Source organism: Festucalex cinctus, chromosome 4, assembly GCF_051991245.1.
Source record: "Festucalex cinctus isolate MCC-2025b chromosome 4, RoL_Fcin_1.0, whole genome shotgun sequence".
Classification (NCBI taxonomy): Eukaryota; Metazoa; Chordata; class Actinopteri; order Syngnathiformes; family Syngnathidae; genus Festucalex; species Festucalex cinctus.
Window position 1 is genome coordinate 14,813,166 of NC_135414.1, and position 27,226 is coordinate 14,840,391.

The 27,226-nt window shown below is 38.6% G+C and overlaps 3 protein-coding genes across 4 annotated transcripts in view; 1 reads left to right on the top strand and 2 right to left on the bottom strand.

Annotated features, from left to right (window-relative positions):
• Positions 1–356: 356 nt before the first annotated feature.
• On the bottom strand, positions 357–3,990 carry LOC144017494 (myoblast determination protein 1 homolog). The gene is made up of 3 exons (XM_077519123.1): positions 3,311–3,990; positions 2,994–3,066; positions 357–1,914 (listed from the first exon to the last, which is right to left on the bottom strand). Exons 1-3 carry the CDS (start codon positions 3,854–3,856, stop codon positions 1,676–1,678), a joined length of 858 nt encoding a protein of 285 aa, XP_077375249.1. The 5' UTR covers positions 3,857–3,990; the 3' UTR covers positions 357–1,675.
• On the top strand, positions 3,228–11,119 carry LOC144017491 (uncharacterized). Of its 2 annotated transcripts, none has more exons than XM_077519116.1 (2): positions 3,228–3,886; positions 4,934–11,119. In XM_077519116.1, exon 2 carries the CDS (start codon positions 9,896–9,898, stop codon positions 11,081–11,083), a length of 1,188 nt encoding a protein of 395 aa, XP_077375242.1. In that variant the 5' UTR covers positions 3,228–3,886; positions 4,934–9,895; the 3' UTR covers positions 11,084–11,119. The 2 variants fall into 2 exon arrangements, with proteins under 2 accessions (XP_077375242.1, XP_077375243.1); XM_077519117.1 differs by lacking the exon at positions 3,228–3,886 and having other exon boundaries at positions 4,818–5,041; positions 5,123–11,119.
• A 2,940-nt stretch (positions 11,120–14,059) lies between these two features.
• otog (otogelin) overlaps positions 14,060–27,226 on the bottom strand; it is a 68,110-nt gene continuing 54,943 nt past the window's right edge. Inside the window, exons 39-58 of the mRNA XM_077518413.1 lie at positions 27,055–27,206; positions 26,880–26,969; positions 26,598–26,790; positions 26,018–26,238; positions 25,755–25,893; positions 24,931–25,119; positions 24,643–24,852; positions 24,441–24,545; positions 23,435–23,539; positions 23,218–23,319; positions 22,671–22,769; positions 22,487–22,527; positions 21,521–21,596; positions 21,228–21,412; positions 20,323–20,427; positions 20,127–20,246; positions 19,909–19,954; positions 19,517–19,588; positions 16,134–16,213; positions 14,060–15,891 (exon numbers count right to left, since the gene is read on the bottom strand). Coding sequence (XP_077374539.1) covers positions 15,691–15,891; positions 16,134–16,213; positions 19,517–19,588; positions 19,909–19,954; positions 20,127–20,246; positions 20,323–20,427; positions 21,228–21,412; positions 21,521–21,596; positions 22,487–22,527; positions 22,671–22,769; positions 23,218–23,319; positions 23,435–23,539; positions 24,441–24,545; positions 24,643–24,852; positions 24,931–25,119; positions 25,755–25,893; positions 26,018–26,238; positions 26,598–26,790; positions 26,880–26,969; positions 27,055–27,206 — 2,531 coding nt within the window. The 3' untranslated portion in view covers positions 14,060–15,690. The remainder of the gene's footprint in view (positions 15,892–16,133; positions 16,214–19,516; positions 19,589–19,908; positions 19,955–20,126; positions 20,247–20,322; positions 20,428–21,227; positions 21,413–21,520; positions 21,597–22,486; positions 22,528–22,670; positions 22,770–23,217; positions 23,320–23,434; positions 23,540–24,440; positions 24,546–24,642; positions 24,853–24,930; positions 25,120–25,754; positions 25,894–26,017; positions 26,239–26,597; positions 26,791–26,879; positions 26,970–27,054; positions 27,207–27,226) is intronic.

The window sequence follows — 27,226 nt, forward strand, 5'->3', positions numbered from 1 at the left end:
TCACCACACACTTTTGTCATCGTTGCATTTACATTTTCTCATATTTCTCTCTTCATTCTTAATGTTCAAACGTTCATAAATTTTATAAAATAGGTATTGTTAAAAAAAAAATGACTGCAAAATTGCCCCAAAAAATCTGCAAAAGTCAGCGAAAAATGAAGCGTGTTATAGCGAGGGAACACTGTACACTGTATTATGACATAAACAGATGAGTGTTTTGACAAATATCATCTGAAAGTACAATTTTACTTCTGACAAAGGATTTTCACAAAGATGGAGGCCAGTTCTTTTTTCCTATTAATTCTTAAAACTATGACTTTTTATGAAAAATACATAATAAATAACATTATCCTTGGTGTGGTATAGTATGGTCTGGTTTTATTGTCTGTATAAGAGAGAAATGAAATTTCACTCTCAAGATCCCAAAATATAGAAATAAACAGTAAAAATGTACTCACACGTGCTAGCCACATTTGTTTTTGGCAATATTTGAGACTCAAATGTAGATTAATTTACTATGTGTGCTTCATACAGAATTATGGAACATGCATTTACTATAAGAGTGGACGTGACAAATTCTGACAGCAAACACAATCATATTGTGTCCAAGCGCCAACCAAAGCTAAAATTACAAATTGAACCTGTAATGCATCCTTGTAAGTATTTTTACTCATCGGACTGGAGATTTCAAATGACAAATATTCTTTAATAAATGTACTGTATGTCACTCATAAATTACACATCAATTCATTATGTTATTTCTCAACCCAAATATGTTCTATGCAGCCCCACCAGTCTAAATATGGTATTCTGATTCATATTATTTATGGAAAATGAATAAAGCAGCAAAATCCACCCGTTTTTGTCCATCTCAGGTGGTGCCATTTTGAAAATGGCATCATGGTTACTAGGGGTGTGAATTGCCTAGTACCTGACGATTCGCTTCGTATCACGATTCACAGGTCACGATTCGATTCGATACCGATTAATCCCGATACGAATTTATAAGTCGATTGTTGCGATTTTTTTTTCATTCAAATTTAGAAAATACTAATCAGTAAGCTTGTAGAGTGTAAGATTTATATGAAAATGTATTATTTATTTATCTGAAATTTCAGTCTTATAGAGGTTGTAATTTGTTTCATGTTTGAACAGCATTGAAATAAAATATTAAGGCTTAATGTTCCGTTCATATAACATTCTTCCATGCTTACGGTGTGAATCCTAAAAAAAAAAAAACAAAAAAAAAAAAACGATTTTGCCGATTATTGAATCGATTCGAGAATCGCGCAATGTAGTATCGCGATATATCGCCGAATCGATTTTTTTTTTTTTAACACCCCTAATGGTTACGCAAGACTCAGGCAACAACTAATCACAAGTCAGCTTGTGAAAGTCACATGACCTTAACTCATAAATAGGTGGGCCGTGATGGGTCGTTACTGGAGACCTGAGCAACTGTGATGTCATTTTCAAGTGACAAAATGGCCGCCCTGCGTGACATATTATTGTAAAGATGTTTTTTTGGGGGGGCGGTTTGGGTGACTTCCCCTTCCGCTTGTCTTTTTTTCATTCATTCATCCGTCCAATGAACTTTGATGCATGAGTACTCCGTCTTAAAGTCTGACCCACAATCCAAACAGAGCCGTCTTGCTGCGCCTTCCATTAATGAAGTTCATGACAGCCTCTTCTGCTGTTGTGGAAAATAGTCCTTTGGTCCATCCGTTTCAGGGCGGCTCGGAGATACTGTTCGGTTCTTCCGTAAGTCTGCGGACTGCAGCGCTGTTCTGAGGGGATCCAGGCCCACGGGGTACCACACTAGCGCCCAGGGAGCCTCATCTGTGTTGATGCGCTCCACAATGCTGCTTAAACAGTCCAAACTGGAAAGGAGCGATGGTGCGTTCTTGCTGGAATCTGGAACAACAAAAAAGCGAATAAAATGTCAGCTGTTGAAACGCCGTCAAAAGAAAGCCTTTTGTTAACTACTATTTAAAAAAAAAAAAAACACTAAAAACAATCATATACTGAGGTATGCCTACAAGCATGAATGAGTCGGTTACAGCAGAATTACTTTTACAATACTTTATTTAACAAATTGAAGTTAAGAGTCAGAATATGGTAAACATAAGCAGCACAGTAAACTTACAAGTCATTATCAACAACAACCTCACAATAACATAACATCCATCCATCCATCCATCCATCCATCCATCCATCCATCCATCCATTTTCTTGACCGCTTATTCCTCACAAGGGTCGCGGGGGGTGCTGGAGCCTATCTCAGCTGGCTGTGGGCGGTAGGCGGGGGACACCCTGGACTGTTTGCCAGCCAATCGCAGGGCACACAATAACATAACAGTTAAAAAAATAAATAAATAAAGACAGGGGGGAAAGCACCAAAATGAGAAACACAACATTAAAGACTTGACAGCCTTCTTATGTTTAGAAGTAGAAATGGAAAGTAAAAACATTATTTCAATATTGCTGATAATAGCATTTTTTTTAACTTGGTCTGAGGAAATATTCTAATATTTTGAGATAGGATATTTGAGTTTTCTTAAGCTGTAAGCCATAATCAGCAATATTAAAACAATAAAAGGGTTGCAATATTTCAGTTGATTTGTGATGAATCCAGAATGTATGACATTTTTGCTTATGTAATTGCATTACACAAAATAAAGGACTTTATCACAATATTCTAATTTTCTGAGAAAGTCCTGTACTTCTATTTATTTCAAAAACAGGGGGGAAAATGGTTTTGACTTTACAACTTTCCATTTATGAAAATAAAATAAGCAAGATATATTAATAGATTAATCAAGTAATATTCTTTTTCAAATGAATTGTCATAGTTCAAGAAACAAACAAAAAAACATTCTGTAAGGAAAGCTCAAAAATTACAAAAGATATTGTCCAAGATAAACTTGCAAACCTGTTGCCACAGCTTACAAGCATAAGTACATCTCCAAAAAAAAAACAAAAAAAAAACTGACCTTCTGTTGTCTGGCCACAGTCAGACCCATCACCGTTTTCACTTTTGGTCGAGCATGGAGAGACGAACCCCACCTAGAGACATACATTTTTCAATCACTTTAAGATGAGGAACTTCTCTAAAAACCTCCAAGCCTTCATGAGATCATCTGTTTGTGTTGTCAATTAAGGAATCGACACATCATAAAACATGATTATGATGTATGAATATCATTCCAATAGTCGCTACGGTTCAACAATACAGAGTGAATCAAGCCTGAAAACCAAGCAAATAGCCCAACTCCCATTTTACGAGCTTGTCAGCTGTTCTTGGACTCACCATGCCATCAGAGCAGTTGGAGTGGGGGCTGGAGACGTTCACGTCTTCGCTCAAGTGCTCCAGCACCGGGTAGAAGCTGTCGTCCCTGTTTGCCCTCAGCAGAGCCTGCAGGGACTCGATGTAGTCGATGGCGTTCCTCAGGATCTCCACCTTGGCCAGCCTCCGGTTGGGGTTGGAAGCCGAGCAGCGCTTGAGGGTCTCAAAGGCGTCGTTGACCTTGCTGAGACGTCGCCGCTCTCTCATCGTCGCCGCCTTCCTCCTGTCTTCTTGCGTTGTCTTCTTCTGGCAGGCTTTGCAGGCCCATAGCAGACACTTCCCTCCCTGGTGGAGGTTGCGCGGAGCCCTCACGTGCGTGTCTTCCTCTTCGGCCACTGGGACTTGCTGGTGCTGATGATAATTGTCACGGACTTGCCATTTGGGCGGCTCGGCACGATCCAGTTTGCCGTCCAGGTCGTCAAAAAAGTTCACGTCCCCGCTGTTGAAGCAAGGGTCTTCGTAGAGCTCATCAGCAGAAGAAAGAGGGAAGGAAAAGTCATACAGGTCCATTTTTCTCCGCAGGGATGCAAAATTCTTCTGGTGAGTCCCAAAATAATTCAGTTTGCTGAACAAATGAAAAGAGTGAGAAGTCAAGGGAAGGAATCTAGCAAAAAGTTTGCTGGTAGTTAACCTGAAAGGATCAGTCTGTCACACTTAACTCTCCACTCTTGGTGACTGTTTATATACAGTAGCAGTCACTTAAGGGGCGGGGCTAAGATGTGACTGACCAATAAGCATAGGGGTGTCTGGATGCAACAGTAAATGTAGAAAGTGTAGACAATTCATACACAAGTAAAATTAAACATGTTAAAAAAAAAAATTTTTTGCCTCTTATTCTGTCCTGCTTCTGCTTTTGCATATGGTAAGATGGAACGAAAATAGAACAGGGAGGCATTTTACTTTCTTCTCTTAAAATCTTTTGGAGTCATTCATAATTTCTGATTCAATCATTTAGTTTTCTAATAGTCTAAAGCATAAGCTGCGCGTAATATTTATTTAAACACTATCTTTTGACAGCAGAATTCAGAAAAGCTTAATATGCAAGTACAGTAACTTTTTATAACTTGTGCTAAAAACACTTCTGTGTGAGGTTTGGCATTTCCAATTAATTAAGCAAGAAATTGAATTTTCATAAAATAGATCAGTTACAACAGAAAACAACATTGTTCCAAATGATGTTTATTTTAGTCACACAATTAACAACAGCAGTTAATGAAGATAAAATCAGATTCTAATCCTAAATTGTTGCTAGTTTTTATAATAATAATAATAATAATAATAATAATAATAATAATAATAATAATAATAATAATAATAATAATAATAAGAATGTAATCAAACATTGAAATCTTGAAAGAAATCAAACTTAACTTTTAGATCTTATTTTGGGTGGTTTTAGTGACAAAAATATTACGTAAAATGCTTTACTGAAAAATTAAACATTTGATGCATTATAGGGGAAGTTAAAAAAACAAAAAAAACAAACTTGACAATAATATGTTCTATGCAGCCCCACTATTCTTAACACGATATTAATTTTGGAATATGAGTTAAGCGGCAAAATCCACACATTTTTATCCATCTCAGGTGGCGGCCATTTTGCCACTCGCTATCAACTGACAGTTCCTCAGGGCTCAGGTAATATCCAATCACAGCTCAGCTTGTGCACATCACATGACCAAACTCAGAAAACAGGTGAGTCATGATTGGTCAGTGATGTCATTTTAACGCGTTTTTTTTTTTTTTTTTTTTAATGTAAATACACATTTTGATCAGGACAGTTGCAAGTGGTCAGTACCACCAAGAAGTGGCTGCTCAGCGCTTCAGTCTCGCGTCCTGCTGAGGAGATCACAAGGTCTCGAGGTGCTCTCTGATCTGGGGAGGGCGAGGACCCCCCAGTGAGGGTCATCACTGGACAACAGTTTAAGACACTTTGTCTTAAACAGGTGACATGATGTAAACTCACAGGCAGATTCAGTTTTCATTTGGCTGTAAGGTTTGTTTGAAGTTCTCATTTGCTGTTTATTTGTTTTCCAGTCCTTTTATCTTTCTCAGTTGTCGTTTGCTAACCACATTGTTGTTTCAAATATAAATTTGTGTGTTTATTTGGGTTCTTTCAACAAACTTTTGTATTCATGAATTGTGTTATTACTTGTTAATGTGTCCTATGTACGTGGAGAGTGTAAGGCTCTTAACACTTTGAGGGGATGGCAGAAGTTTAAATTTAGCAGCTCATGAAATCCAAGACAAGTGACCTTTGAGCTTTAGCGGGTATTATTATGAAATAACTCAGCTCACCTCCTGGCCGTCAGACTCATTTGCACTCCAAATTGTTGAAAGCTACGAAGAAGGTATCATCCTATTAAAGTTGCCTGTCATTATAGTAAGCCGAATGTTGCACTAATGACACAAATGTATTCAGACATTTTCACAACTGGACCCTTGGGTCCTTTCCCAGTTGACATTGGCTGAGAAGCAAACACTCGCTGAGCTCCATATTAATGTTATCATTGAAATAAGATGTTTGCCCTGTGTGTTGTCAGGCAAGTTCATCATTAAGGTAAAATAGCTCAAACAAAATGTTTTCAGTATTTTAGACCTTACATAGCAATGCAGTTTGTTTGTACAATAAAAACTGATATAGTCACAAAATTTCGAATTGGGCTACTGCATCGTAAATCTAACCCATTCCACAGTCTCTGTTTACATTGCAGTTACATTGAAGACAGCCAATCCATTCGTGATTTTTCTCCACCTTTAATTTGGGAGCCACATTATAATATCTTCATGGGAGCGAAAAAGTTGAGCAACAAAATATTCGCCTTCAAGTTCTGTTTCCCAACATTTATTACTTTAACAGTGACAATCTCAGAATGATTCACTCTTCAACTTGTGATCCTTTCCTGCTATTTTGAAGTTTGTCAGAACTTTCTTGTTCTCTTTTTTTCCCACTCTTGTTGTTGAATGTGAATTTCAGCACTCCTCCGCATGCTGATCATACATGGATGAGTGTGATGCCTGAGAACAATACTCCCTTACGCTCGTTTACACTCCAGCATTGTTGTGAGCTGGCATTCCTGTGCAACGTAGTAACACTTTGTTGGAATATTATTATAGGTTTATGTGCTTCAACAACCATGTCCAGGTGATAAGAAATATTATCTTCATGATGCACTTTACCTGATTCAATCGTCTTATAAAACATTGCAAAACAACAAAACAATTTTCAAAAGAAAATGTGCAAGAATAGTATGCCAGTATTTCAACATGATCATTGTGACATATATCCAAACATAATATTACTGTAAGATATCCAAATTTCCTAATTGTGCTGTATGAGAATTTTGTTTTAAATGCAAGTCACTGTCACTGGTGAATGCAAAAGATGCAGTCTCTGTGGAAACTAAATAGATGTAGGCCAGTTAAACAACCATTTCTTCTTTCTGAAAAGATTTCCTAAACACTATTAAAACCATTGACCTAAATTGTTGTTCTATGAAATTATAAATATACATTTTTCAACAGTCTGTTTCTCTTCATTTCCAACCAGGAAGATGCTAGAGAAAATACAATTGAAATTTCTTTATTTAATTCAGTATAACACATTCACTGCCATAGACGGTTTTAGACGTCAAAGATTATTTTTTTCCTGGACTGGCAGTGAATGAATTCATAACGATTGTGGCCCATGAAGAACTCTTACCCGAAAAAATTGAATCAAGTATATTTTATGTATATTTTGCTATAAAACTTTGCAGCATTTGTTTGTCAGACACTCAAATGACAGCAAAAACAACCCTTAAATCTTCTTCCCAGCCTCATGTCAGCAACCTGACCATCAAAGCCCAAATGAGGAAAACATGAAAACTCTTGATAGTCTGGAAAGCGATGTGTTAGAACTTGCAGGAAAGGACAGATATGAATGTACAATCTGGATGAAAAGTTTTTTTTTGTTTTGTTAATCTCAAACATACACTTCTGTCCAAATCTAGATAAATAAGTGATTATTTTCCCAATTCTGATATTACAATCAGAATACGTAATACCTTCACCTCCCTTTAAACTCGCAAATCCATATGTCTGTACCACAATACTTAGGTGTGCAGACTGTGCCAGAGGGTTTATTTAAACAGGGGCAAGAAAAATCAGTAACATAATAAAATTTCCAGGTGTGCATTTCTCAATTTGTCTATCTTGATTTTTTTTTTTTTTTTTTTTTACTATAAATTCACCACATGCAACTCAATTTACACGTCTTACATCAAAAGCAATTATTTTTTTTCCCTGTCCAATCAGATTTCAGCCTCTGTGTGTTGCTGAGTCAAAGTAATCTGCCCAGAGCCAGATGTAATTTAAACTATAGCCTATTAGCAATGAATGAAACACTGAATTTCTTTCTTTAACCAATCAGATTTCAAATTTTCCACCTAGCTGGCCTCAATGAAAGCAGCAAATTTGCATCCTTTGTTTGTTTGGTCAATGCAAGCCAACAAGCAAAACACATCTGAAGCAATCTGTACACAACAATATTTGATATTAAGAAAAAATATCTGGTGAATATGATGTATTTTCTTTAAATGTTAGTTAAATATAGATTCCGAACTGCACCATATAATGTGTAGTGCACTGTTATATTTGTGTGTTTTTTTCTTCGTATAGTACTGATGGTTTCTACAATTATAATGTAATCAAGGCTCATGTTCCAAATTGATGTTCCTCCATCAAATGCAAGTCGCTGCAGAAGTGGAGTGAGACAGGTGTACAACTTCTCTGATGACAGGTGGAACAACGTCACGGTTGTGACAGACAATTCTGACTTCCTGTTGTGTAAATGAGGAGGTTGACCTCTGGGCACAGTGTCCCGACTGAGTGTCACTAAGTGTTCAAATAGGACGTGATTAGATTGCCGGGACACACACGTGTGCAGATGTTTTGGACATCTTTCTTTTTAGTACGGCTGATGTCAGCGGACTTGTCCTTGTCGTCTCGTTTTTCCCAGTGCAAAGGCGACACGGCATCTTTAGCTGTTGCAACTGGCCACTTGACAACCGATGCCGTCATAAAAATGACACATTTAAAAAAAAACAACAAGTGTTATTATTCGGTGATATTAACTAGAACAGCATGTGAATCCATTTAATAAGACAAAGCAGCTTGCATTTGAAAGGAGAGCTGGGTCATACTTTTTTTGCTGAGTCACTTTGGGTAATAGTATTTTATCAAGACTGACTGGTCCTTTGGCATGACTGGTGTCCTTAAACAACTGTCAGTGTCAGGCAGGGCCAATATTTAACATCTGAGTGACGGTTTTAGCAGGGTTTTGAAGCAAAAAAAAAAAAAAATTGAAGAGAATCCAATGTTTTATCTCAATGAGGTACACACCTCAAGAATACAGCAATCGTGTGGGTTTGTTCATTCTAAAGGCATAGCTGGACATCATCGGCTAACAGTGAATAACAAAACAATAGCGGACCGAGTAACCTTAGTATTTAGTGTGTGTGTGTGTGTGTGTGAGAGAGAGAGAGAGAGAGAGAGAGAGAGAGAGAGAGAGAGAGAGAGAGAGAGAGAGATTTAGTAATTGAATGTGCGTAATATATCTTACAAAATCCCAGCTTTGTAATATGATTAATCAGCACCATTTTTAAGATTGTCTCTGAGACTGTTTCCTGTGATCTGGTCTTGAGAACAGATCACGTAGCTCCGAGGGGGTCAAAGGTTAAATCAATTCAACCTGCTCTCTCTATTTGCTCCTGCTGTGACCAAGCCATCAGGTTGTTTCCTGTTGAGGGGACAAATATCCAGTGGGCTCTCTCGTGCGTGGCCGCGGTCTGGCCTTGTCATCAGCAGCCTCTGACTTTGGGATGTTTTTTTTCCACTCCTCCTCCTCATGGGAGTAAATCAGGGCAGCTCGGTCCTGCTGTTCAAAGACATGATGTGAGAAAGAGCGATGACTGATGTGGTGACAAGACTGACATGTTGTTTTATGAGCTTGTCATCTGCACAGGAAGTGGGCCCGGATATAGGCATAGGCAATGGGGGGGGCAATGCACCCCAGACTGCTATGATTGCCCCACCAACCGTAATGACAGGCAAAAATTCCAAAAAAATATATATATATATACATCCCAAGTAGACCCATGTTCTGCCAATTCTCCCACGTTCTTAACCTCACAAGCAAGATTGATAATTGTGATTCACTCAAGGGAGTTCTTCACATTATCAATCTGAGACTTCACTCGGCAGATCCGTTCGCGAAAGGAGGGACTTGCTGTATTTTTCAATTCTTTGGGTTGGGTTTTTCTTTGTTATGGGTGTTCTTGTTGTTTTTGTCTGTAGTTGGTGTTTGTTATGTGTTCCTGGTTTCTTCCATTGTCTCGTTATGTCTACCCACATCCACCTGTGTGTTTCTTCCCTTCCCAGTGTGTGTGACCAATCAGTGCCCTCACCCACTTGTGTTTCCCAGGTGTGTCTCATTAGTGTTGGTGTATTTAGTTTGTTGTGTTTGTCCAGTCGGTGTGGGAGCATTGTCGATGTTCTGTGTGGGAGTTTATGCGTCTCGTCTCGTCTCGTCTCGTCTCGTCTCGTCTCGTCTCGTCTCGTCTCGTCTCGTCTCGTCTCGTCTCGTCTCGCCTCGCCTCGCCTCGTCTCGTCTCGTCTCGCCTCGTCTTGTCAAAGCTAAGCCCTTGTCACAGTCAAGTCGTCTACGTCTCAGCCAAGTCGTCTCTCGTCCTGCCCAATTTTGCCGACCAGTCTACTCTCCTCCCACCCAGTCTTGGTGACCAGTCTACTCTCGTCCTGCCCAATTTTGCCGACCAGTCTACTCTCCTCCCAACCAGTCTTGGCGACCAGTCTACTCTTGTCCCGCCCAGCCTTGGCGACCAGTCTACTCTCGTCCTGCCCAATCTTGGCAAACAGTCTACTCTCCTCCCGCCCAGTCTTGGCGACCAGTCTACTCTCGTCCTGCCCAATATTGGCGACCAGTCTACTCTCCTCCCACCCAGTCTTGGCGACCAGTCTACTCTTGTCCCGCCCAGTCTTGGCGACCAGTATACTCTCGTCCTGCCCAATCTTGGCAAACAGTCTACTCTCCTCCCGCCCGGTCTTGGCGACCAGTCTACTCTCATCCTGCCCAATATTGGCGACCAGTCTACTCTCCTCCCACCTGGTCTTGGCGACCAGTCTACTCTTGTCCCGCCCAGTCTTGGCGACCAGTATACTCTCGTCCTGCCCAATCTTGGCAAACAGTCTACTCTCCTCCCGCCCGGTCTTGGCGACCAGTCTACTCTCATCCTGCCCAATATTGGCGACCAGTCTACTCTCCTCCCACCTAGTCTTGGCGACCAGTCTACTCTTGTCCCGCCCAGTCTTGGCGACCAGTCTACTCTCCTCCCACCCAGTCTTGGCGACCAGTCTACTCTTGTCCCGCCCAGTCTTGGCGACCAGTATACTCTCGTCCTGCCCAATCTTGGCAAACAGTCTACTCTCCTCCCGCCCGGTCTTGGCGACCAGTCTACTCTCATCCTGCCCAATATTGGCGACCAGTCTACTCTCCTCCCACCTAGTCTTGGCGACCAGTCTACTCTTGTCCCGCCCAGTCTTGGCGACCAGTCTACTCTCCTCCCGCCCAGTATTGGCGACCAGTCTACTCTCGTCCTGTCCAGTCATGTCTCACCAAGTCACGGTTTTCTGCTCACCTTACCTCCTATGTTTAATAAAAGCTCCATGCGTTGCACCTGATTAATGTGTCCCTGCATATGAGTCCCTCATCCCTCATCTACGCACGTTCATTCATGAAAGTAATTTGTGAAATTCAGAAAATATGTGTAATTGTTTTCTGAAATATTATTTCACCATGTACTATCATGTAAAATTATGATTACTACTTCAAAGATTACTACTATAAGTATCCATTACTACTAGTAGATAGAGTAGTGGTATTAGCAGCATTAGTAGTAGTAGTAGTAGTAGTAGTAGTAGTAGTATCCTTTATCTATTTTTACCTTGTTTTACTGATTTTATTTGGTTTTGTGTTTTTTAAGGTTTTGTACAGTGACCTTGAATGTCCCAAAAGGCGTACAGTGAAATATACAGGATATACATAAATCACTTGGCAGCATGGTGGCTTTGTGGTTAGCATGTCTAACTCATTTAGAATTTATTAATCCTCCCCATGCTTGCGTGGGCTGTGACTTCCCCCATAATAATGCAAATGTGAGTGTCAATGGCTGTTAGCTCTATGTGCTAAACTGTCTGGTGACCAGAGTCACCGATGGAATTGGCTCCAGCAGCTCCTGTGACGCTAATGAGCACAAGGGGTGGATAAGACCAGAGCTGCGTGAAGGTGAATTATATATTAATTATATCTTAATGGAATATTAATAGAAGGACATGTCATGCCATATGCGTTTAAATTGGATCACATTCCCACACTCTGACACAGAAGATATGTGTTTCTGCAGTTGCTTCAAATGCGTCAAGCTAACTGTCACTTTCCTGTAAAGTCTCAGTGGTCATTAGGTTTCCCTGCCTGGGACTCTCATGCTGACATGCTTACTTGAGACCTGGGAAGAAGCTGATGGCTAATGTCAACTATTTCTGGTGAGGACATCCCCAAAACATTATTTGCCATATTGTACTGTCAATTCTAGATGACAATTGTCAGCCTTTCGGTTTTCTTTTACCTTGCAAAAATATTGCTTTGGCACACTTTTCTCTTTTGTGTATCGTAAAAAAAAAATAATAATAATAAAAAATAAAATAAATAATAATAATAATAATAATAACATATTATTACTATTATTATTATTATTATTATTATTATTATTATTATTATTATTATTATTATTATTATTATTATTATTGTTATTATTACAAAAACAACAAATTCAACACAAAAGCACTCTAAAAATGTCTGACAAATGTGATACAAACTACAAAAAAAGATTGTGTTGTACAAAAATACAATTTATTAGGTTTTTTGTTTTTAACTTTTCAGTCTGCAGCATTGCTTGGTGATAAAGACATAGACCATAAATGGAGGTTGGATGTGTTGTAGTGGGGATTCAGAGGGATTTCAGGGTTGCAGCTGTTGTGACAGGATTATCAAATCAAAGCCCTTCCCCAGCCAACCTCATCAGTTATAACACAATGTCAAGTCTCAAGACAGACACATACAATAGGAAGTACTGAAGTGCGAGGCCTGAAATAAAGATTTCTTGTCACGTTTTAAGGAAAATGTAAGCATTTCAACAAAACACTTTTTTTAATGTTCTGATCTCAAAGTTGTTGTTGTTTTTTCAAAAATTCAAAAAAAAATATTTTCACTTTTCAACTTTATTGCAAAACAATCTTTTAAGCGAAAAACCCGAATGTTTTGAGTGTATGAACGTATAAATGCATTGATATATCATACAGACAACTGCACATTTGGCCTTTTATTGTGGGCAGCCAAATGTGTACCTGTACAATAATGAGGCAAACAATGGCCACACAGTCGACTGGTTCTCTCATTCATAGAAACCAGATTTCTGAACAATATTTGATATTTTATATATATATATATATATATATATATATATATATTTTTTTTTTTTTTTTTCAGTATAGATTTACCTGCTGAAATGCCAGTATTTAATTCAAGACCGTTTGACTAATGCATTTGAATGCTGTATGTGAATGTGAAATGACAACAGTCTGCTTCCATGGCTATTTTTATTTATTTATTTATTTATTTATCGGCTACTGGAATGCTGACATTTTCTGAAGTAAACTGAACTCACTAGGTTTCATGAAAGTTAGGAATGTTTAAATGGTATGTCCAAAACCTGTATATAATAAACATGAACACATGAAGTGTGGTGCAAGTTTAAGCAGACTGCTTATTAAATCAAGGTTCTTAAAGGGTACGCTATTTATTTGTTTTTAAACCCTATAGCCCTGTAATATTTCCTGAAAAATAAGTGAGGCGATTGTTTTTGATGATGATTGTTGCGTTATGGAAAAGGCGGCGTATGGAAATTCTTTGTTGGTGACGCATCTGCTGACAGTAGTACTACGGTCACTGATATGGCTCAGTGTTTACTAAATGCTGTTTCATTATTATGAAAACATTAGAATCTACAAAAAATAATGCATCTTTTCTGACAACAAACACAATCTATGGGACGTGCACCACTTATGTTAGGACAAAAACAAATTATGACTCACTCATATACGGTTCCTCAGATGTGCGTTCACAAATGAGTCTCACATTCTCTCATTTCTCGGGAGCAACCGATGATAATAGAGACTTAATCGGTTGTTGACAATGGCAATATGCAAGTCCCAATCCCTCTGAATTATTTTTTTGTTGATATATGCCCTGCGATTGACTGGCAGTCCACAATGCACGCCACCAACCATCCAGTCAAGCGTGAGGAAGAAAGTGAAGACATTTCAAATGACTTTTGAGGGCCCAAATTGAATATCGTATTTTCAATTTGTGACAAAGTTGTGGGGCTGGTGGTGCACCTGTGTGCACCCAATAAATGATGGAAAATTGTAGAATGAATGCAATGTTTCATAGAAATGTGAAGTGATAAAGCCTTGCTTAGCAATAATATTTACTACACAAGTCAACACAAATATTCCATACAAAAGAAATATTTATTACAAACGAAAATTTATACCAGCATAAAACAGCATACAAGTCAGTTAAAATGGAAAGACCTGTAACATAACAAAGCCAAAATTAATGACATTTTAATGAGTTTTTATTTTTTTTTATTTTTTTTATAACAGCCTAAAAGATAGTGTGTAAAAATTCACCACTAGATATCACTAGTTTAATAGAACGTAGCCAAAGCATGTGCATTTCAAAGCACGCACACTACGGTGACTCAGAAAGACCACACTAAGCAAGCATAACACCGATTATTATTTGGCATGAGCGTGCGACCTGGAGTTAGCCAGAGCAGCTAACTAGAGTGGCCAGCAAGAGAAGCTAAAAAAAAAAAAACAAACAAAAAACCTAGTAATAGCTTATGAGAGCAAAGCAGAAGACGATAAGTGCTGAGAATCCGAATCACCGGACTCAGCGACAAAGACCGGCAGGCCCCCGCTGTGGAAGATAAGCGGCACCAACTACAAGCACCACCAAAGCTAACGACGGTTGCAAAGTGGCAAGAAGATGGAGGTGAAACATGTCAGCACCCTGTAAGGACTGGCACGACCTATGCAACATAATTAGTGAGTACTAGACCTACAATTATATATTTAAATAAAATGTATCTTTATGTGATAGAATATAATGCTTTTGTGTTTTATTGAAATCAGTAGTGTTGTTGTTTTTTTAATGAATGAATTATTAGTTCACCACTAAATGGTGCTAAATATTACACACTCTCCCTTTAATAAAAAAAAAAAGTAAATCCAATCAAATTCACAATCAAGTTCAATTAAAATGCATTTTACTTAGTTGGAATGCATATGGATACAAGCACTTATGCTTTGTCAGTCCCCAATAAATAAATAAAGTGCGCCACACACAACTCGATTAAAATCAGTTAACCCACTATCATTAGTTTAATACAGTATAGAATGCAGTAAAGAAAAATTCTCATATCCAAATATACATTTATTTTAATATATGTGAGATATGAAGGAATTTAATATTTCAAATCATTAGGAAAAATATTTACAAAAACTAGGAGGAAAAATACAAATGATGGACCAAGAAGGCATTTTTGTAAAACTTGTTCAAAATGTATACATTCGTACTGGACACGCAACATCTACATCGACACTAAATCCATTTTTAAATAATTGTAAACACAGCAGTGAACATTCATCAAATTTGTCATCTTTTGATGATCTCCGCTGAAATGTAATCTTTACTGTCGTATAAAAAACTTTGAAACTCCACTTTTAATTTCAATTGATGAAAACAAAATAAGCCTAAAAAAACAGGCTTAGCAATAGAATGGAGGAGGATAAAGATGTTTTTCTTCCTTCCCCTTCCTGATGCGGTCCACAGAATGCTAGTAGTAATTCTTAAATTTCATGAAGCACAAGCCATCCTTTTTTGGTTATTCTCTTTAACTCCTCTTTTTTGTGACTATTTCTATCCCTGCAAAGTAAATCTGTCTCCCTAGCCCCGAGAGGTCAGAGTTCAAATGTCACAGTGTGCCATATGTTTGCAGCTGCCAGCTCGATGCACTGATCACTTCCCTTCCAGAGATGTTATCTTTTTTTTTTTTTTTGCACAGTATGTTGACAACAAGAAAATGATTTGACATACTCTGTTGAGGTTCTGTTAGGTAGGACTGAAACCTTTTGAGTGTGGCGGGTTCATCGCAATCAGCGTTCTAGGACCACTGGCAGGAGCAGTCGGTGGGTTCTTGGATGCTGTAGCTGACCCAGGTGGAGTTGCCGCTGCAGTAGAGCTGCACGGAGCGCCGCTGCAGCCCCATCTCCCGACAACACTTGCAGAAACGGGCGTATGTGTTGATGTTGTAGTTGTAGATGCTGGCAGACGGACACTTGCCGTCACATGACACGATGTTGACCTGCCGGACAGAAGCAACTGCTGAAGATAGTGTTTGGTACAAGAGAAATTCAAACACAAAGTCACTGTGAAAATGTTACAGTATAAAAGTAATACATTTATTTAACATGTGAGTGAGTGAGTGAGTGAGTGAGTGAGTGAGTGAGTGAGTGAGTGAGTGAGTGAGTGAGTGAGTGAGTGAGTGAGTGAGTGAGTGAGTGAGTGAGTGAGTGAGTGAGTGAGTGAGTGAGACATGACACATACCGGCCTGTTACTGCGACAGTCATTCTTCCTGATAGTCATCCTCACTGTCACCTTCTGACACGACTTCCCATCTTCTTTGCCTGTTCACACATAGGCCGAGACAACCAAACCAAATTGGAACCAATTAAACCCAAACAGCATCCTCGCCTGTAACCTAGCAAACCCCATGACGAGGGAGCACTTGAAAGCGAAGGGTGAGAATGAAGAAAAGCACTGATGTTCACAATCATGCACAAGCTGCAAGATTTAAGAATTGTAAGAATAATTTATAAAAATAAATTTTTTTTAAAAAAAGCGAGAGAACCAAACCGAACCTAAATACATTTTTCAAATCCCTCAGATATACAAAAAGGATTCAAAATGAATTTAAGATGTTATGATGATACTGTACTGTACTTTATATAGTATTTTGTATGTTAACTTTGCTTCTACATGCATAGATGGGCAACATCTGTTATGCTCACCCAGGAAAAATATGGTTTAAAGTAGGGGTGTTAAAAAAAAAATGATTCGGCAATATATCGCGATACTATATCGCGCAATTCTCGAATCGATTCAATAGGCGGCTGAATCGATTTTTAAACTTCCATTTTGAATGGAAAAATATTCAACAAAACGTCTTACTTCGGGTTAGGGTTCACACCTTAAGCATGGAAGAATGTTATATGAACGGAACATTAAGCCTTAATATTTTATTTTAATGCTGTTCAAACATGAAACAGATTACAACCTGTATAAGACTGAAGTTTCAGATAAATAAACAATACATTTTCATACAAATCTTACACTCTACAAGTTTACTGATTAGTATTTTCTAAATTTGAATGAAAAAAATTGCAACAATCAACTTATAAATTCATATCGGGATTAATCGGTATCGAATCGAATCGTGACCTGTGAATCGTGATACGAATCGAATCGTCAGGTACTAGGAAATTCACACCCCTAGTTTAAAGTGAGAATAATACAGCTGTTGAGGTGTTAGTCCTGCCTGGACCTCGATGACTTTGAGGATATCAGTTGTACTATTTCAGAAGTGCCTTTTCATGTTAAACACAAACAAGTCACACACGTGACCAACAGCAGAAGAAAACATTGTACAGCTATCACGCGCGAGTGATGGCGAGAAGACTAATCACACCGGCAATCTATTTAATTCAGTCGCATCACCATGAAAGCGAGTCAAGCTTGCTTTGTTCCAGCCGCCGTCACGCCAGTTTAAAGTGCTTCAGTGATGATGCCAGAGCCACATTTAACTCTGTGAGTCTGAATATGCTTGGACCTGCTGACGGGTCAATCTATTAACCCATTCACTCACAACCATTTTCACAGAGGCAACCCCCTTCGCTCCCGGCTTTTACTGGATTTTGACTGATTTTGCAAGGCCCACAGAATATTGTGTACTATTGCTATAAAAATATGCAAACTACCAAAAGAAAGATTAACGTCTCTTCTTTCATCAGGAAAAATAAGTATATATTTATCTGCATATCTTTTGCAGCAATTAGCATTAGAATATAGCCAAGTTTTATCATTATTGACAAATCAATTTAGAATTGTGAGCTTCTCCTTTGCTCTGCTGCCATCTGCTAGCCGTTTGTGTAATAACTAAAAATTTTTCAACCGTTCTTTGCAGTTGAGAGGCTGCATCAAAGCCTTCTGTATGCACTAGCATAAAAACAAACAAACAAACAAAACGTATAAATACGTCTTTGGGATACGTAAAACATTTAAAATAGAACGTATTTATACGTTTTTGGGAGCAAATACGTTAATAGGCGTTTTTCCACCGCTGGAACTTTTGGAGACAACTATTACCAGGGTAATTAAATTCCCCAGGGGGCATCCAAGTACTATCTCGGCAGCAGGGTCTTGCTGAGCCAGGCAGGAACTTTGAGGGGGCGGGCTGGCCACGGCTGATTGATCAAATTTGGGGGCGTTGTTTTTACATCGGCTGGACTCAATCAAACTCATTTGAATTAATTACAGAGAACTGCAAGACGCTGTGGAAACACAAATCCACCAAGAACTTCCTTTACCCAAAACTCAAAGTTCCTAGGCTTGTTGGTGGAAAAACGCCTAATGATGTCATTATTTGAATCTAAAAACAGAATTATCCGTTTTAATGAGATGCATCAGTTTTTCTGTGAAACATGTAAATGTGTAAAGTGTGCAGTTTCCCCAACAAGTTGGTGGAATGATGCAGCAGCATGCCAACCTTCTAGAGCAGCTACTTGGGAAAACGTCCACAAACACCAAACCACATCACTATCTACTACTTTGTACTATGGAGGACATGCAGATGTCTAAGGCCGACTACTGAGCCTCTATACTACCAACAGCACATTGTTGGCAATCAACAATGCACTGCACAGACAGTGCTAAAAGTGGAGCGTGTGTAGTTTTGTGTGGTTCTGCAGGGAAAGCAGGACACGTACTGTATGTACTGTATATGTTGAAGTCCTCTCATCTGTGACCTCTCAAAAGGAACTCAACCTCATTTCGAGTAGGAAGTTTGTTTGTTTGTTTGTTTTTTGTGAGAGAGAAACACATGTATAAACATGCTGTTATGGAGAATAAAGTCAATGATTTGGTTAGCCTTTGCTGTCATGCATATTTTCATGAGAAATACAACGAACCCCGGTTCATCGACTGCTATCTCTCGCATTTTTAAGCAATTCGTTTTCATGGATTTTTACAGTATGTTGAAGAAGTCCAAATCTCAAGTTGCGTGCTTTCTGTGGAATACCATATTGTGAAGAAGAGTGTGTCGTGTCTTACGAACAATTCGATTTACAAACAGACTCTTGGAACCCATTATGTTCATAATGGGCTCTTTGCACAGCTCGACTAACTTCCTTAACTGAATACTACGTTTTTGTTTCCTGTCTTTCATGAGTGGACAAACTGATTCATCCAGGTGTGTCTGGCCAATGTTGTTGTAGTTACTGAGATCAGACACACCTGGGTTAATCAGCTTGTCCACTCATGAAAGACAGGAAATGAAGGACTGGTGTTGAGTTCAGGAAGTAGTGGATTTGTGCAAAGAGCCCATTTAAGCACTACCTGTATGTTTCAATAAATATAACAACATTTTCAAAAGTTTGACGAACATCTGAGAGTGGTAAAACAATTTTTAATGGTGTCTTCAAAAGGTGGATTTTCACATATTGCGGGTGAGTCTGCGATAAACAGGGTTTCACTGTATTCCAAATATTGTTCTGTTTTGGTGTTGCATGCAGTTTCCACTACATTAAATCTGAAATGAGATAACAGTTGAGAGGACTGTCCCGCTTGGTGTGTTATATCAGTAAGATCATGGAGGGAGCGAGTACATTGTTGAATATCAACAATAGCACTGATAGTTATCGTGGGTTTGGTACCTCTTTCACAGTTTGTGTTTACTGTGGGAGTCAGGGAGCTAACGGGGAAAGGGAAGAGAGGGAATCCAGTACCTGGTGGAATTTGTACATGTTGGTGAGCTGCAGCACATGAACCACTAAGCCACTTACGTGCTTTCAGGTGCTTTTCAGTGATGGCTACTTTCAAAAGAGCAGCCTGTTCTTTTCACTGAAAAGTACACTGAAAAAAGCACACTACTCAGAAGACAATCGTGACGGCAGAACAAGAGGCCATTTTGACATTGTGGTAGTAAATTTAAACTGCACAGGAGAATATTATGTGTTGGAGGCATGCTGGGCGACAGGTGAGTGTCAGCTGCAGCCTACAGCTCTACACGAACTACATTACAGCTGGGCTGTGCTCACATACTCACATGTCTTGCAACAGCCGTCCATGTAACTTACGACGGTTCCTCCAATCTGTGTGCAAAAGGGAGAAAAAGTCACAAATCAAGACGACGCTGATCATTTATCTTATACCGTACATTGTGGCAAAAATCTATAAATCCTTATCCTCAATTGTGTCATAGTGAGCAGGACCCCTATGATGGACACAAGCAAGTGTTGATGCACCATGTTTGATCATGCTGACCTTCATGCACTCTGTTTCATTGAAGGGGGGGCAGCTGAAAGGGTAGGAGATGAGTGTCGGCCCAGGTAGTGTGTCTGTGCATTCAAACTTCACGCAGTTGGACACCCAAGACCTCCCTGGCTGAAAACACATTCAAATCAACTATGAATCTATATAAAAATCATATTGATTGATTGTATTGACGCTAATTGCCCACCTTATAGAGAATTGTCGACCCGTTGTCATGAGTATAAAGGCAAGATATATTCTTACAAACGCCACAGCATGTTGATTGGTCTTTTGCAGGAATATAGATCTGATTCTACAATACACACGCAAATATTACATTACAACTAAACCAACAGGTCAGAAGAAATGTCATAATGGTATCACTGTGATAACAGAAACATCAATCTTTCATACTGAATATTTACTTAGAAAATTATTCAAACGTTCATTTTCCAATTCCAGAATCAGTTTCATTTAATTGGGGCTGGGTAAAAAAAAAAAAAAACAACAACAACAACAACAACAAAATGAATAATCAATATTGATTCATAAAACCATAAATCGATTATTTAAATTCCTCTTTTTCCATAAATTTATAAGAAAATGGAATTTTAGAGGACAATTCTTTTGTATCTTACCGTTTTCTTGAATTTTACAATTCACATGAATTTAAAAGTATTTTTCTTACGTTTATGAAAGACATGACTTATTGTACTTTAAGACAATTCAGAATCTTTTTTTTTATTTATATTTGTAATTATTGAATAAGAATTATAAAAATTTTCCATCTCATCATTGCTGATGTCAATGTTTGTGTTACACTTAAGTGATTATAACACGTGATACTTTCATTAATAAAGTAAATAATTTAACCAATTAAAACCTCCGGAAAATTTAATTTGGAATTTGTGGAGTTTTACATGTCCTTGATATTTAAGAAGAATTGATGACTCATAATTAATCAATATCGGACTGAAGTGCAGCTCTTGTAAATTGAAATTGAATCGACTGAGTAAACTACAATCAATATCCAGCCCTACATTCAATTACTGTAGAAGATGGAAACATTTTTTAGATCCTGGCTCAAAAAAAGGTTCCCAATTGATGTCTTACTAGTTGACAGAGAGAAGAGCAGTTGGTGCTGCTGGTCCGAAGTACGTGAAAACCGCTTGACATGTCCAGGACGCGGCTGCACTGTCGGCTGTAGCACAAGCCGTCCTCACGATGTTCCACCAGAGTCTGACCGGGCCGCAGCACCCCCTGTATCGCCCCCTGATACACGCACACCGCCTCTCGAACTGCACAGGCATCCACAGTCAGGGTTGCAGATTAACAGTCATTTCACAAAATGGAGCCCCGCAGATTATTTGAACCCTTTTGAGACATTTTGAACCAACAACACTCACCACACTTGTATCTTTTGCAGGCACATTGATTCTGTGGGTCAGACGAGATGGCTTGCTCCAGCTGTGGAGCTTCTCCCTGCAATCAAAAACACACTGAAATTTAATAAACTATGGATACCGGCGTAAAACTAGACTAAGTGCAATTTCTGCAGAAATTGCGTGGGAATGTTGAAAGCTGAATGCTAAGATTTTGAATGCTTATGAAGTAAATTGAGAGATAATTTATGAAATTATGACCTCCTGGTTACTGGTGTTTACCAACTGTGCAACCGAGCAGTATCAGACACCTGGTAATGATGATAACTTATATGTATGGAAGTGGGCGTGAAAAGTGACACTTAGAAAAAGTTCAATGTCTGTTCCATTGAAAATGAATAGGGAAAAGTTTAAATGTTAAATTGTGCAAATACTGTAAGTGATGTGAGGTCAGACGATATATACTCTAGGAGGCATGAATTTTTTTAAGCTAGTTGAAATTTGAACAGTGTAAATTGGAAGTATCATGTGGGAGTTGTTACACGGCAAAAAAGTGTGGAGAATGAAAATTACAATAACAGCATTCCCACAATAACTATTTTTATTTTAATATGACATGCTGTACAAAAAGGGGTCACTAAGTACGACTCCGAGCTATCAAAAATGCTTCTAGAGGCCAACCAATCAGCATTAGATAAAGGAAGCGAATGACTCCCATTACCTAAACAGCAACAACACCTAAAAAGCTCAATGGTGAGTTGAATTTTTAATCATTTTCTTTCATATTTGTTTCACGTTTTACAGCACTACCAATCTGTCAAAATGCTTCTTGATATGAAACTGGGCTTATGTGTGTGTGTGTGGGGGAGGACTTGAAGACCACTGATGAAATTTGATCAAGGGCAATATTTAAACAACTCACGTACAACTAGCTCATACATCCTATAATAGAGTTCCAAAAAAAGGCTAAATTCCAGAACTTGAACATACCAGTTGACATTTAGGAGGGGTAATCTGGTCACAGGAACACACTGAGAAACACAAAACATGACATTAAGTTTAGAAATACTATACTTAAAAGACGAAGTAATTGAAAAGAATCAAGTTCATACTGTGAATGCTACACATCATAACAAATTGTAATATAATAAAGTTCATATATTGAATGTTGTACCGCATGTGTGGTTGGCACAGCAGTCTTCTGAACTGGACATCGACACCAGTGACATCCCAAAAGGACAGTTGAGACGAGGACATCTGGAGGGCTCACATACTACAAGCAAACACAACACGCAGATATAAATACATACAGTTGTGCTTGGGGGTAATGTAAACTTATGAGCGCACTGTGGGGTGAGTAAAAGGTTTAATCCCCATAAAATCCAAAATACTGTGGCAACTGTTTTGATATTTTCAGAGGTTGAAGTTGACATGAGTAGAGCTGTGCATGTGAATTTTGCTCACAATTCATCACATTTTTGAGTGACCTTTAGCTTTTGTACATTTAAAATTGTGCTCATAAGTTTACATATCCCCAAGGGTATATATGAAAAACTCCTCAATGGCTAAATAAATAAATAAAATGTAAATATAAAATAAGCACATTTAAAACTATCCATATTTGTTTAATGTTCAATGTATGAAATAACTGTGCAGTTGTTTTCATAATTTAAGTAAAAGCTGAAAGCAGAAAGATGTGGTTTTGGTTTGTGTGAGCTGACCACATTGGTAGGAGGGGCAGCAGCGGTCGGTGGTGTTTTGGCTCACGGTCAGAACCTCTCCATCCTGACACAGTGGAGGCGCGTCCACACAAGATGAACAGACTACAGGAAACAAACGTAAACACTTAATCACACTGTACGACACACAAATGATTACAGTAAGGAAACCTATGAAACAATTTTATAAAATAATTGTTGGCAGAAGTTTGATACTTACTGCAGATGTGAGTCGGGCAGCAGCTGTCATCGGTTCTGGTTGCAATTAAAAACTGGTCACTTCTACAGGTGGGAATCTCTGCCTCACAACTTGTGGGATCGCATTCTGGAACCAACATGCAGTTTATTTATTATCCCGATTAGGGGTGTCAAAATTAGTGCGTTAATTTCGAGTTAATTTAAAGTTCCTTTAACGCCACTATTTGTTTTAACTCATGATTAATGACCTCCCCTTACTTGGAAATCCTCTACTGGGGGAATTACAGTCGCAATGCAGCAGACACAACCACATCAAAACTTAGCAGTAATAAATTCAATTATAATGCATATATTTGTGGAGACTGCGGTCAAGTTTAATTTGACAATTTTAAAAATGTGCAGAATTTCATAGGTTATTTCATGTTAAAGATTAGATAGCTCTTAATATGAAAAGAAAAGTGCACTGATCTGTCACCGTCTTACAAATGCAATTATGCCATCTAGTGGCAGAAAATGACCTCAACACAAATTTATAATATAACACTTTTTTTTTTTTTTTACAGTACATTTATTAATTTTAACTCAATTTGATTAACTCTATTAGTTTAACATTTGTGTCCACTTTCATATTAGCAAGAGTATGAAATCTTAGAAAATACGCTTTATTGTATATTTAGAACAGATATAAAATCTGCGATTAATCGTGAAGACATGCGATTAATTGCAATTAAAACATTTTATCGCCTGACACACCCTATCCAGATAAATGACTAATTAATTTTCCAATGTTTTCTTTAAAACTGCTTTTATTCAGGTTTTGCATCCAGAAATAATAGAAACATATTTTGTCTGACTATGCTTTAGTAATCTAGCTTCTGTCTGTTCGCAGCCATGTGGTTAGGGGCAGCAGTGCATCTCAATAGAAATGTGCTTCGAACTACAGAAGCTGTTAAACAAACTCGAATTATCGAATAAAATGGATGAACACTCAGCACTAGCAGGGATATCTTTGGTCACTATGTACTCACCGCACACATAGTCTGGGCAGCACGAGTCCTTTCGGTAGTACGACACTAGCTTCTCCCCATATTTACAGTCAGGTGGCAGAAGGTCACAATGAGTCTGATTACACACTGCAAAGTCATATGACACCATCTTATCATTTTTAATAAATTGATGATCTCCATGCCGCACTGCAGGTGGACACTGAAATCTCCTCTGCGGCCTTACCACAGACTTTACGGGGGCAGCAGCTGGTGTCATCTGCCAGGCTGACGACCACTTCTCCTGCTCGCTGGCACACAGGTGCCACGGCGGTGGAACAGTTGTACTCCACTGGGATGACCGTGTCCTTGTCGCAGCGATACATGCAGCAGGAGTCCTTTGAGGCCTTCCACACCTCACCGTGTGCACGTGGAACGCCAGAACTGTCAGTGCAGGCTACACAAACATCACAATTACCGTACAAGTGCTTACATGTCATTTTTGTCCATACAGACGGATATTAGGGGATCTTACCACACTTGTTTGGGGGTATGCAGAGGGCAGCGTATGGCCGGTGTAGTAGCGTTCCTTCAGGACAGGCGCAACCCTCGGTCAGGCCTGAGCAGTGGTCGGGGTCGAAGTCGAAATACTGGTTGTGACATGACTGAGACGTGCAGGCCGGAAGACAGGCTTGATAGCGAAGAGGTTCAGGGCACATGAAGGCTACAGGAAGGAAGGCAAGGATTGTTACACAAATGAAGTAGTATTTTAAGACATTTTGTATGGAGGACCAAAACTGCCCAAATTAAAAATAGCTAAATAAATAAATAAATAAATAAATAGAAACAAATATAAAAATTGTAATTAAAAAATTTAACAAAAAATAAATCTAAATGGAAATAAATATACATATATATATATATATATATATATATATATATATATATATATATATATATATATATATATATATATATATATGGACATAATATAATAGATATAATTTCCACATTCATTTTTATATTTTTACTTTTTGAATCTCGTTTTTTTTTTTTTTTTTTTTTTTACATTTAGATTTTTTAGATTTGTTTTTATTTTCACTTGTATTCGTTTATTAATGAATTAAATAATGTATTTATTTTTAATTTTTGCAATTCCATAATTTTGAACTGTAGATTTACGGTTTCAACTTTCTAAGAATTTCATTTTCATTTTGGATAACACATTTCATACTTCAGTCAAAATCATGCGTAAAAGCTGTCACAAATGCATTGAGAAATCCCAAATATGGTTGAAAACTATGAAGAAAAAAAAAAACAATGAATATATCTTAATGTGTTTTGGGGATTCAATCTTACGACAGTAATCCGGTCTCCTCCACTCAATACAGATGTTGAATTTATAGCAAGAGGCTACGTAGGCAGCCAGTGCCACACACTGGTTGTTTACATACTCCACATCCTGGACCCAAACCTCACAAAATGTACTTGGAGAGACCTAGAAAACAACAAAAACATGATCTCATTCATCTTTACAAACTGGGAATCATATGCTTTCATCACTTGGTGAAACATCCGACTGGTTGGTCACTGTAAATTGCTTTATAAATGTGTAAACCTACAAAGGCATGACATGGGAAGAAGGCCGGTTTCTGCAGCATGACCAGACATCGGGAGCAGTCACTGGTGGAGCAGTTGAATTCTCGACGCCGACTGTGACTGACATAGCTGGTGGTGTTGGGAACCTGCCAGCTTTCGATGAAGAGTGACGGATCTTCGCCCCTCCCCACAGTGCTGCCATTGGCCAGAGTCAGGTCATTACTTGGGTCTCCATCACAGAAACCTAAAGAGGAAGGGAAGAACATAAACATAACTATAGTTTTTACTGACAAGGATATGTGTTTTGACAACTGGTATCAAAACGTGAGGTGTTAAAATTGTACCTTTAAGGGTCCAGTGGCTTGTCACTGGGGTAGTACCCTCAAGGGGGTATATATATTGCACCACTTAAACAAGGTACATATTGGGACCCTTACAATGTGTACCCTTTTAGGCAAGTATGTACCTTGGGGTACGAATGTTAAGGGCCCATATGTATTAGAATTTCTAGCTTTGAACTTTGAGTTTGTTGTATGGACTTTGTGCGTTCTCTATGAATTAATGCAGAATTAAACACCATCGACCGTTTAAGCCAGTTCATACCACAAAGTCCCAAAGTGGGCAGCTTCTTGCCGGGTCTAGGGCTGTCACTGTCGATCACCATCATCCCAGTGCTGTGGTACCACTGCAGCTTAAGACCAGCCGGGCTTCTGATCAGATACATGTTGCCCGTGTCGTAGATCTCAAAACCAAACTTTTTAAAACGAGGCCAGGCGTACCGTGAGTTGACATAAAGCTGTGGGAAAAAGTTTGTAATTTGCATCTTAATGATTGCCCAAACGTTTGAGGTACTAAGTACAAAGCAAATAACATGTTTTGTCCTACCCTCCTCTGCAGCCTGTCGATGATGATGTGGTTGGAATTGTGGGTTATGTTGAGCGACACCAGACACAGGTTTGTAAAATTCCAATGGAGCTTTAAAAAGGACAATCATACATTTCAAAAAGTGACTTACATTAAATTGACAGTAAGTTTTTCTTTAAGTATGACAATGGCTTACTGGTGACTCTGATCCAACAGGGCACTCTTGTATCAGAACACTGATAGTCTCATTGGGTAGTTGGGACACGATGAACCAGGCAGCTTTATAGATAGCAACACTGTTTCCATCAAACGTGATCACATTCAAGTCTGGAAACACAGAGCAGCGACCTGGAATAGAAACAATGAAA

Coding starts and splice junctions, on each gene's coding strand:
- LOC144017494 (XM_077519123.1), bottom strand. CDS start 3,856: ATGGACCTGTATGACTTTTCCTTCCCTCTTTCTTCTGCTGATGAGCTC. Junction 3,067..3,310: donor CCAACTGCTCTGATGGCATG/GTGAGTCCAAGA, acceptor GTATGTCTCTAG/GTGGGGTTCGTCTCTCCATG. Junction 1,915..2,993: donor CTGTGGCCAGACAACAGAAG/GTCAGTTTTTTT, acceptor TTGTTGTTCCAG/ATTCCAGCAAGAACGCACCA.
- LOC144017491 (XM_077519116.1), top strand. CDS start 9,896: ATGCGTCTCGTCTCGTCTCGTCTCGTCTCGTCTCGTCTCGTCTCGTCT.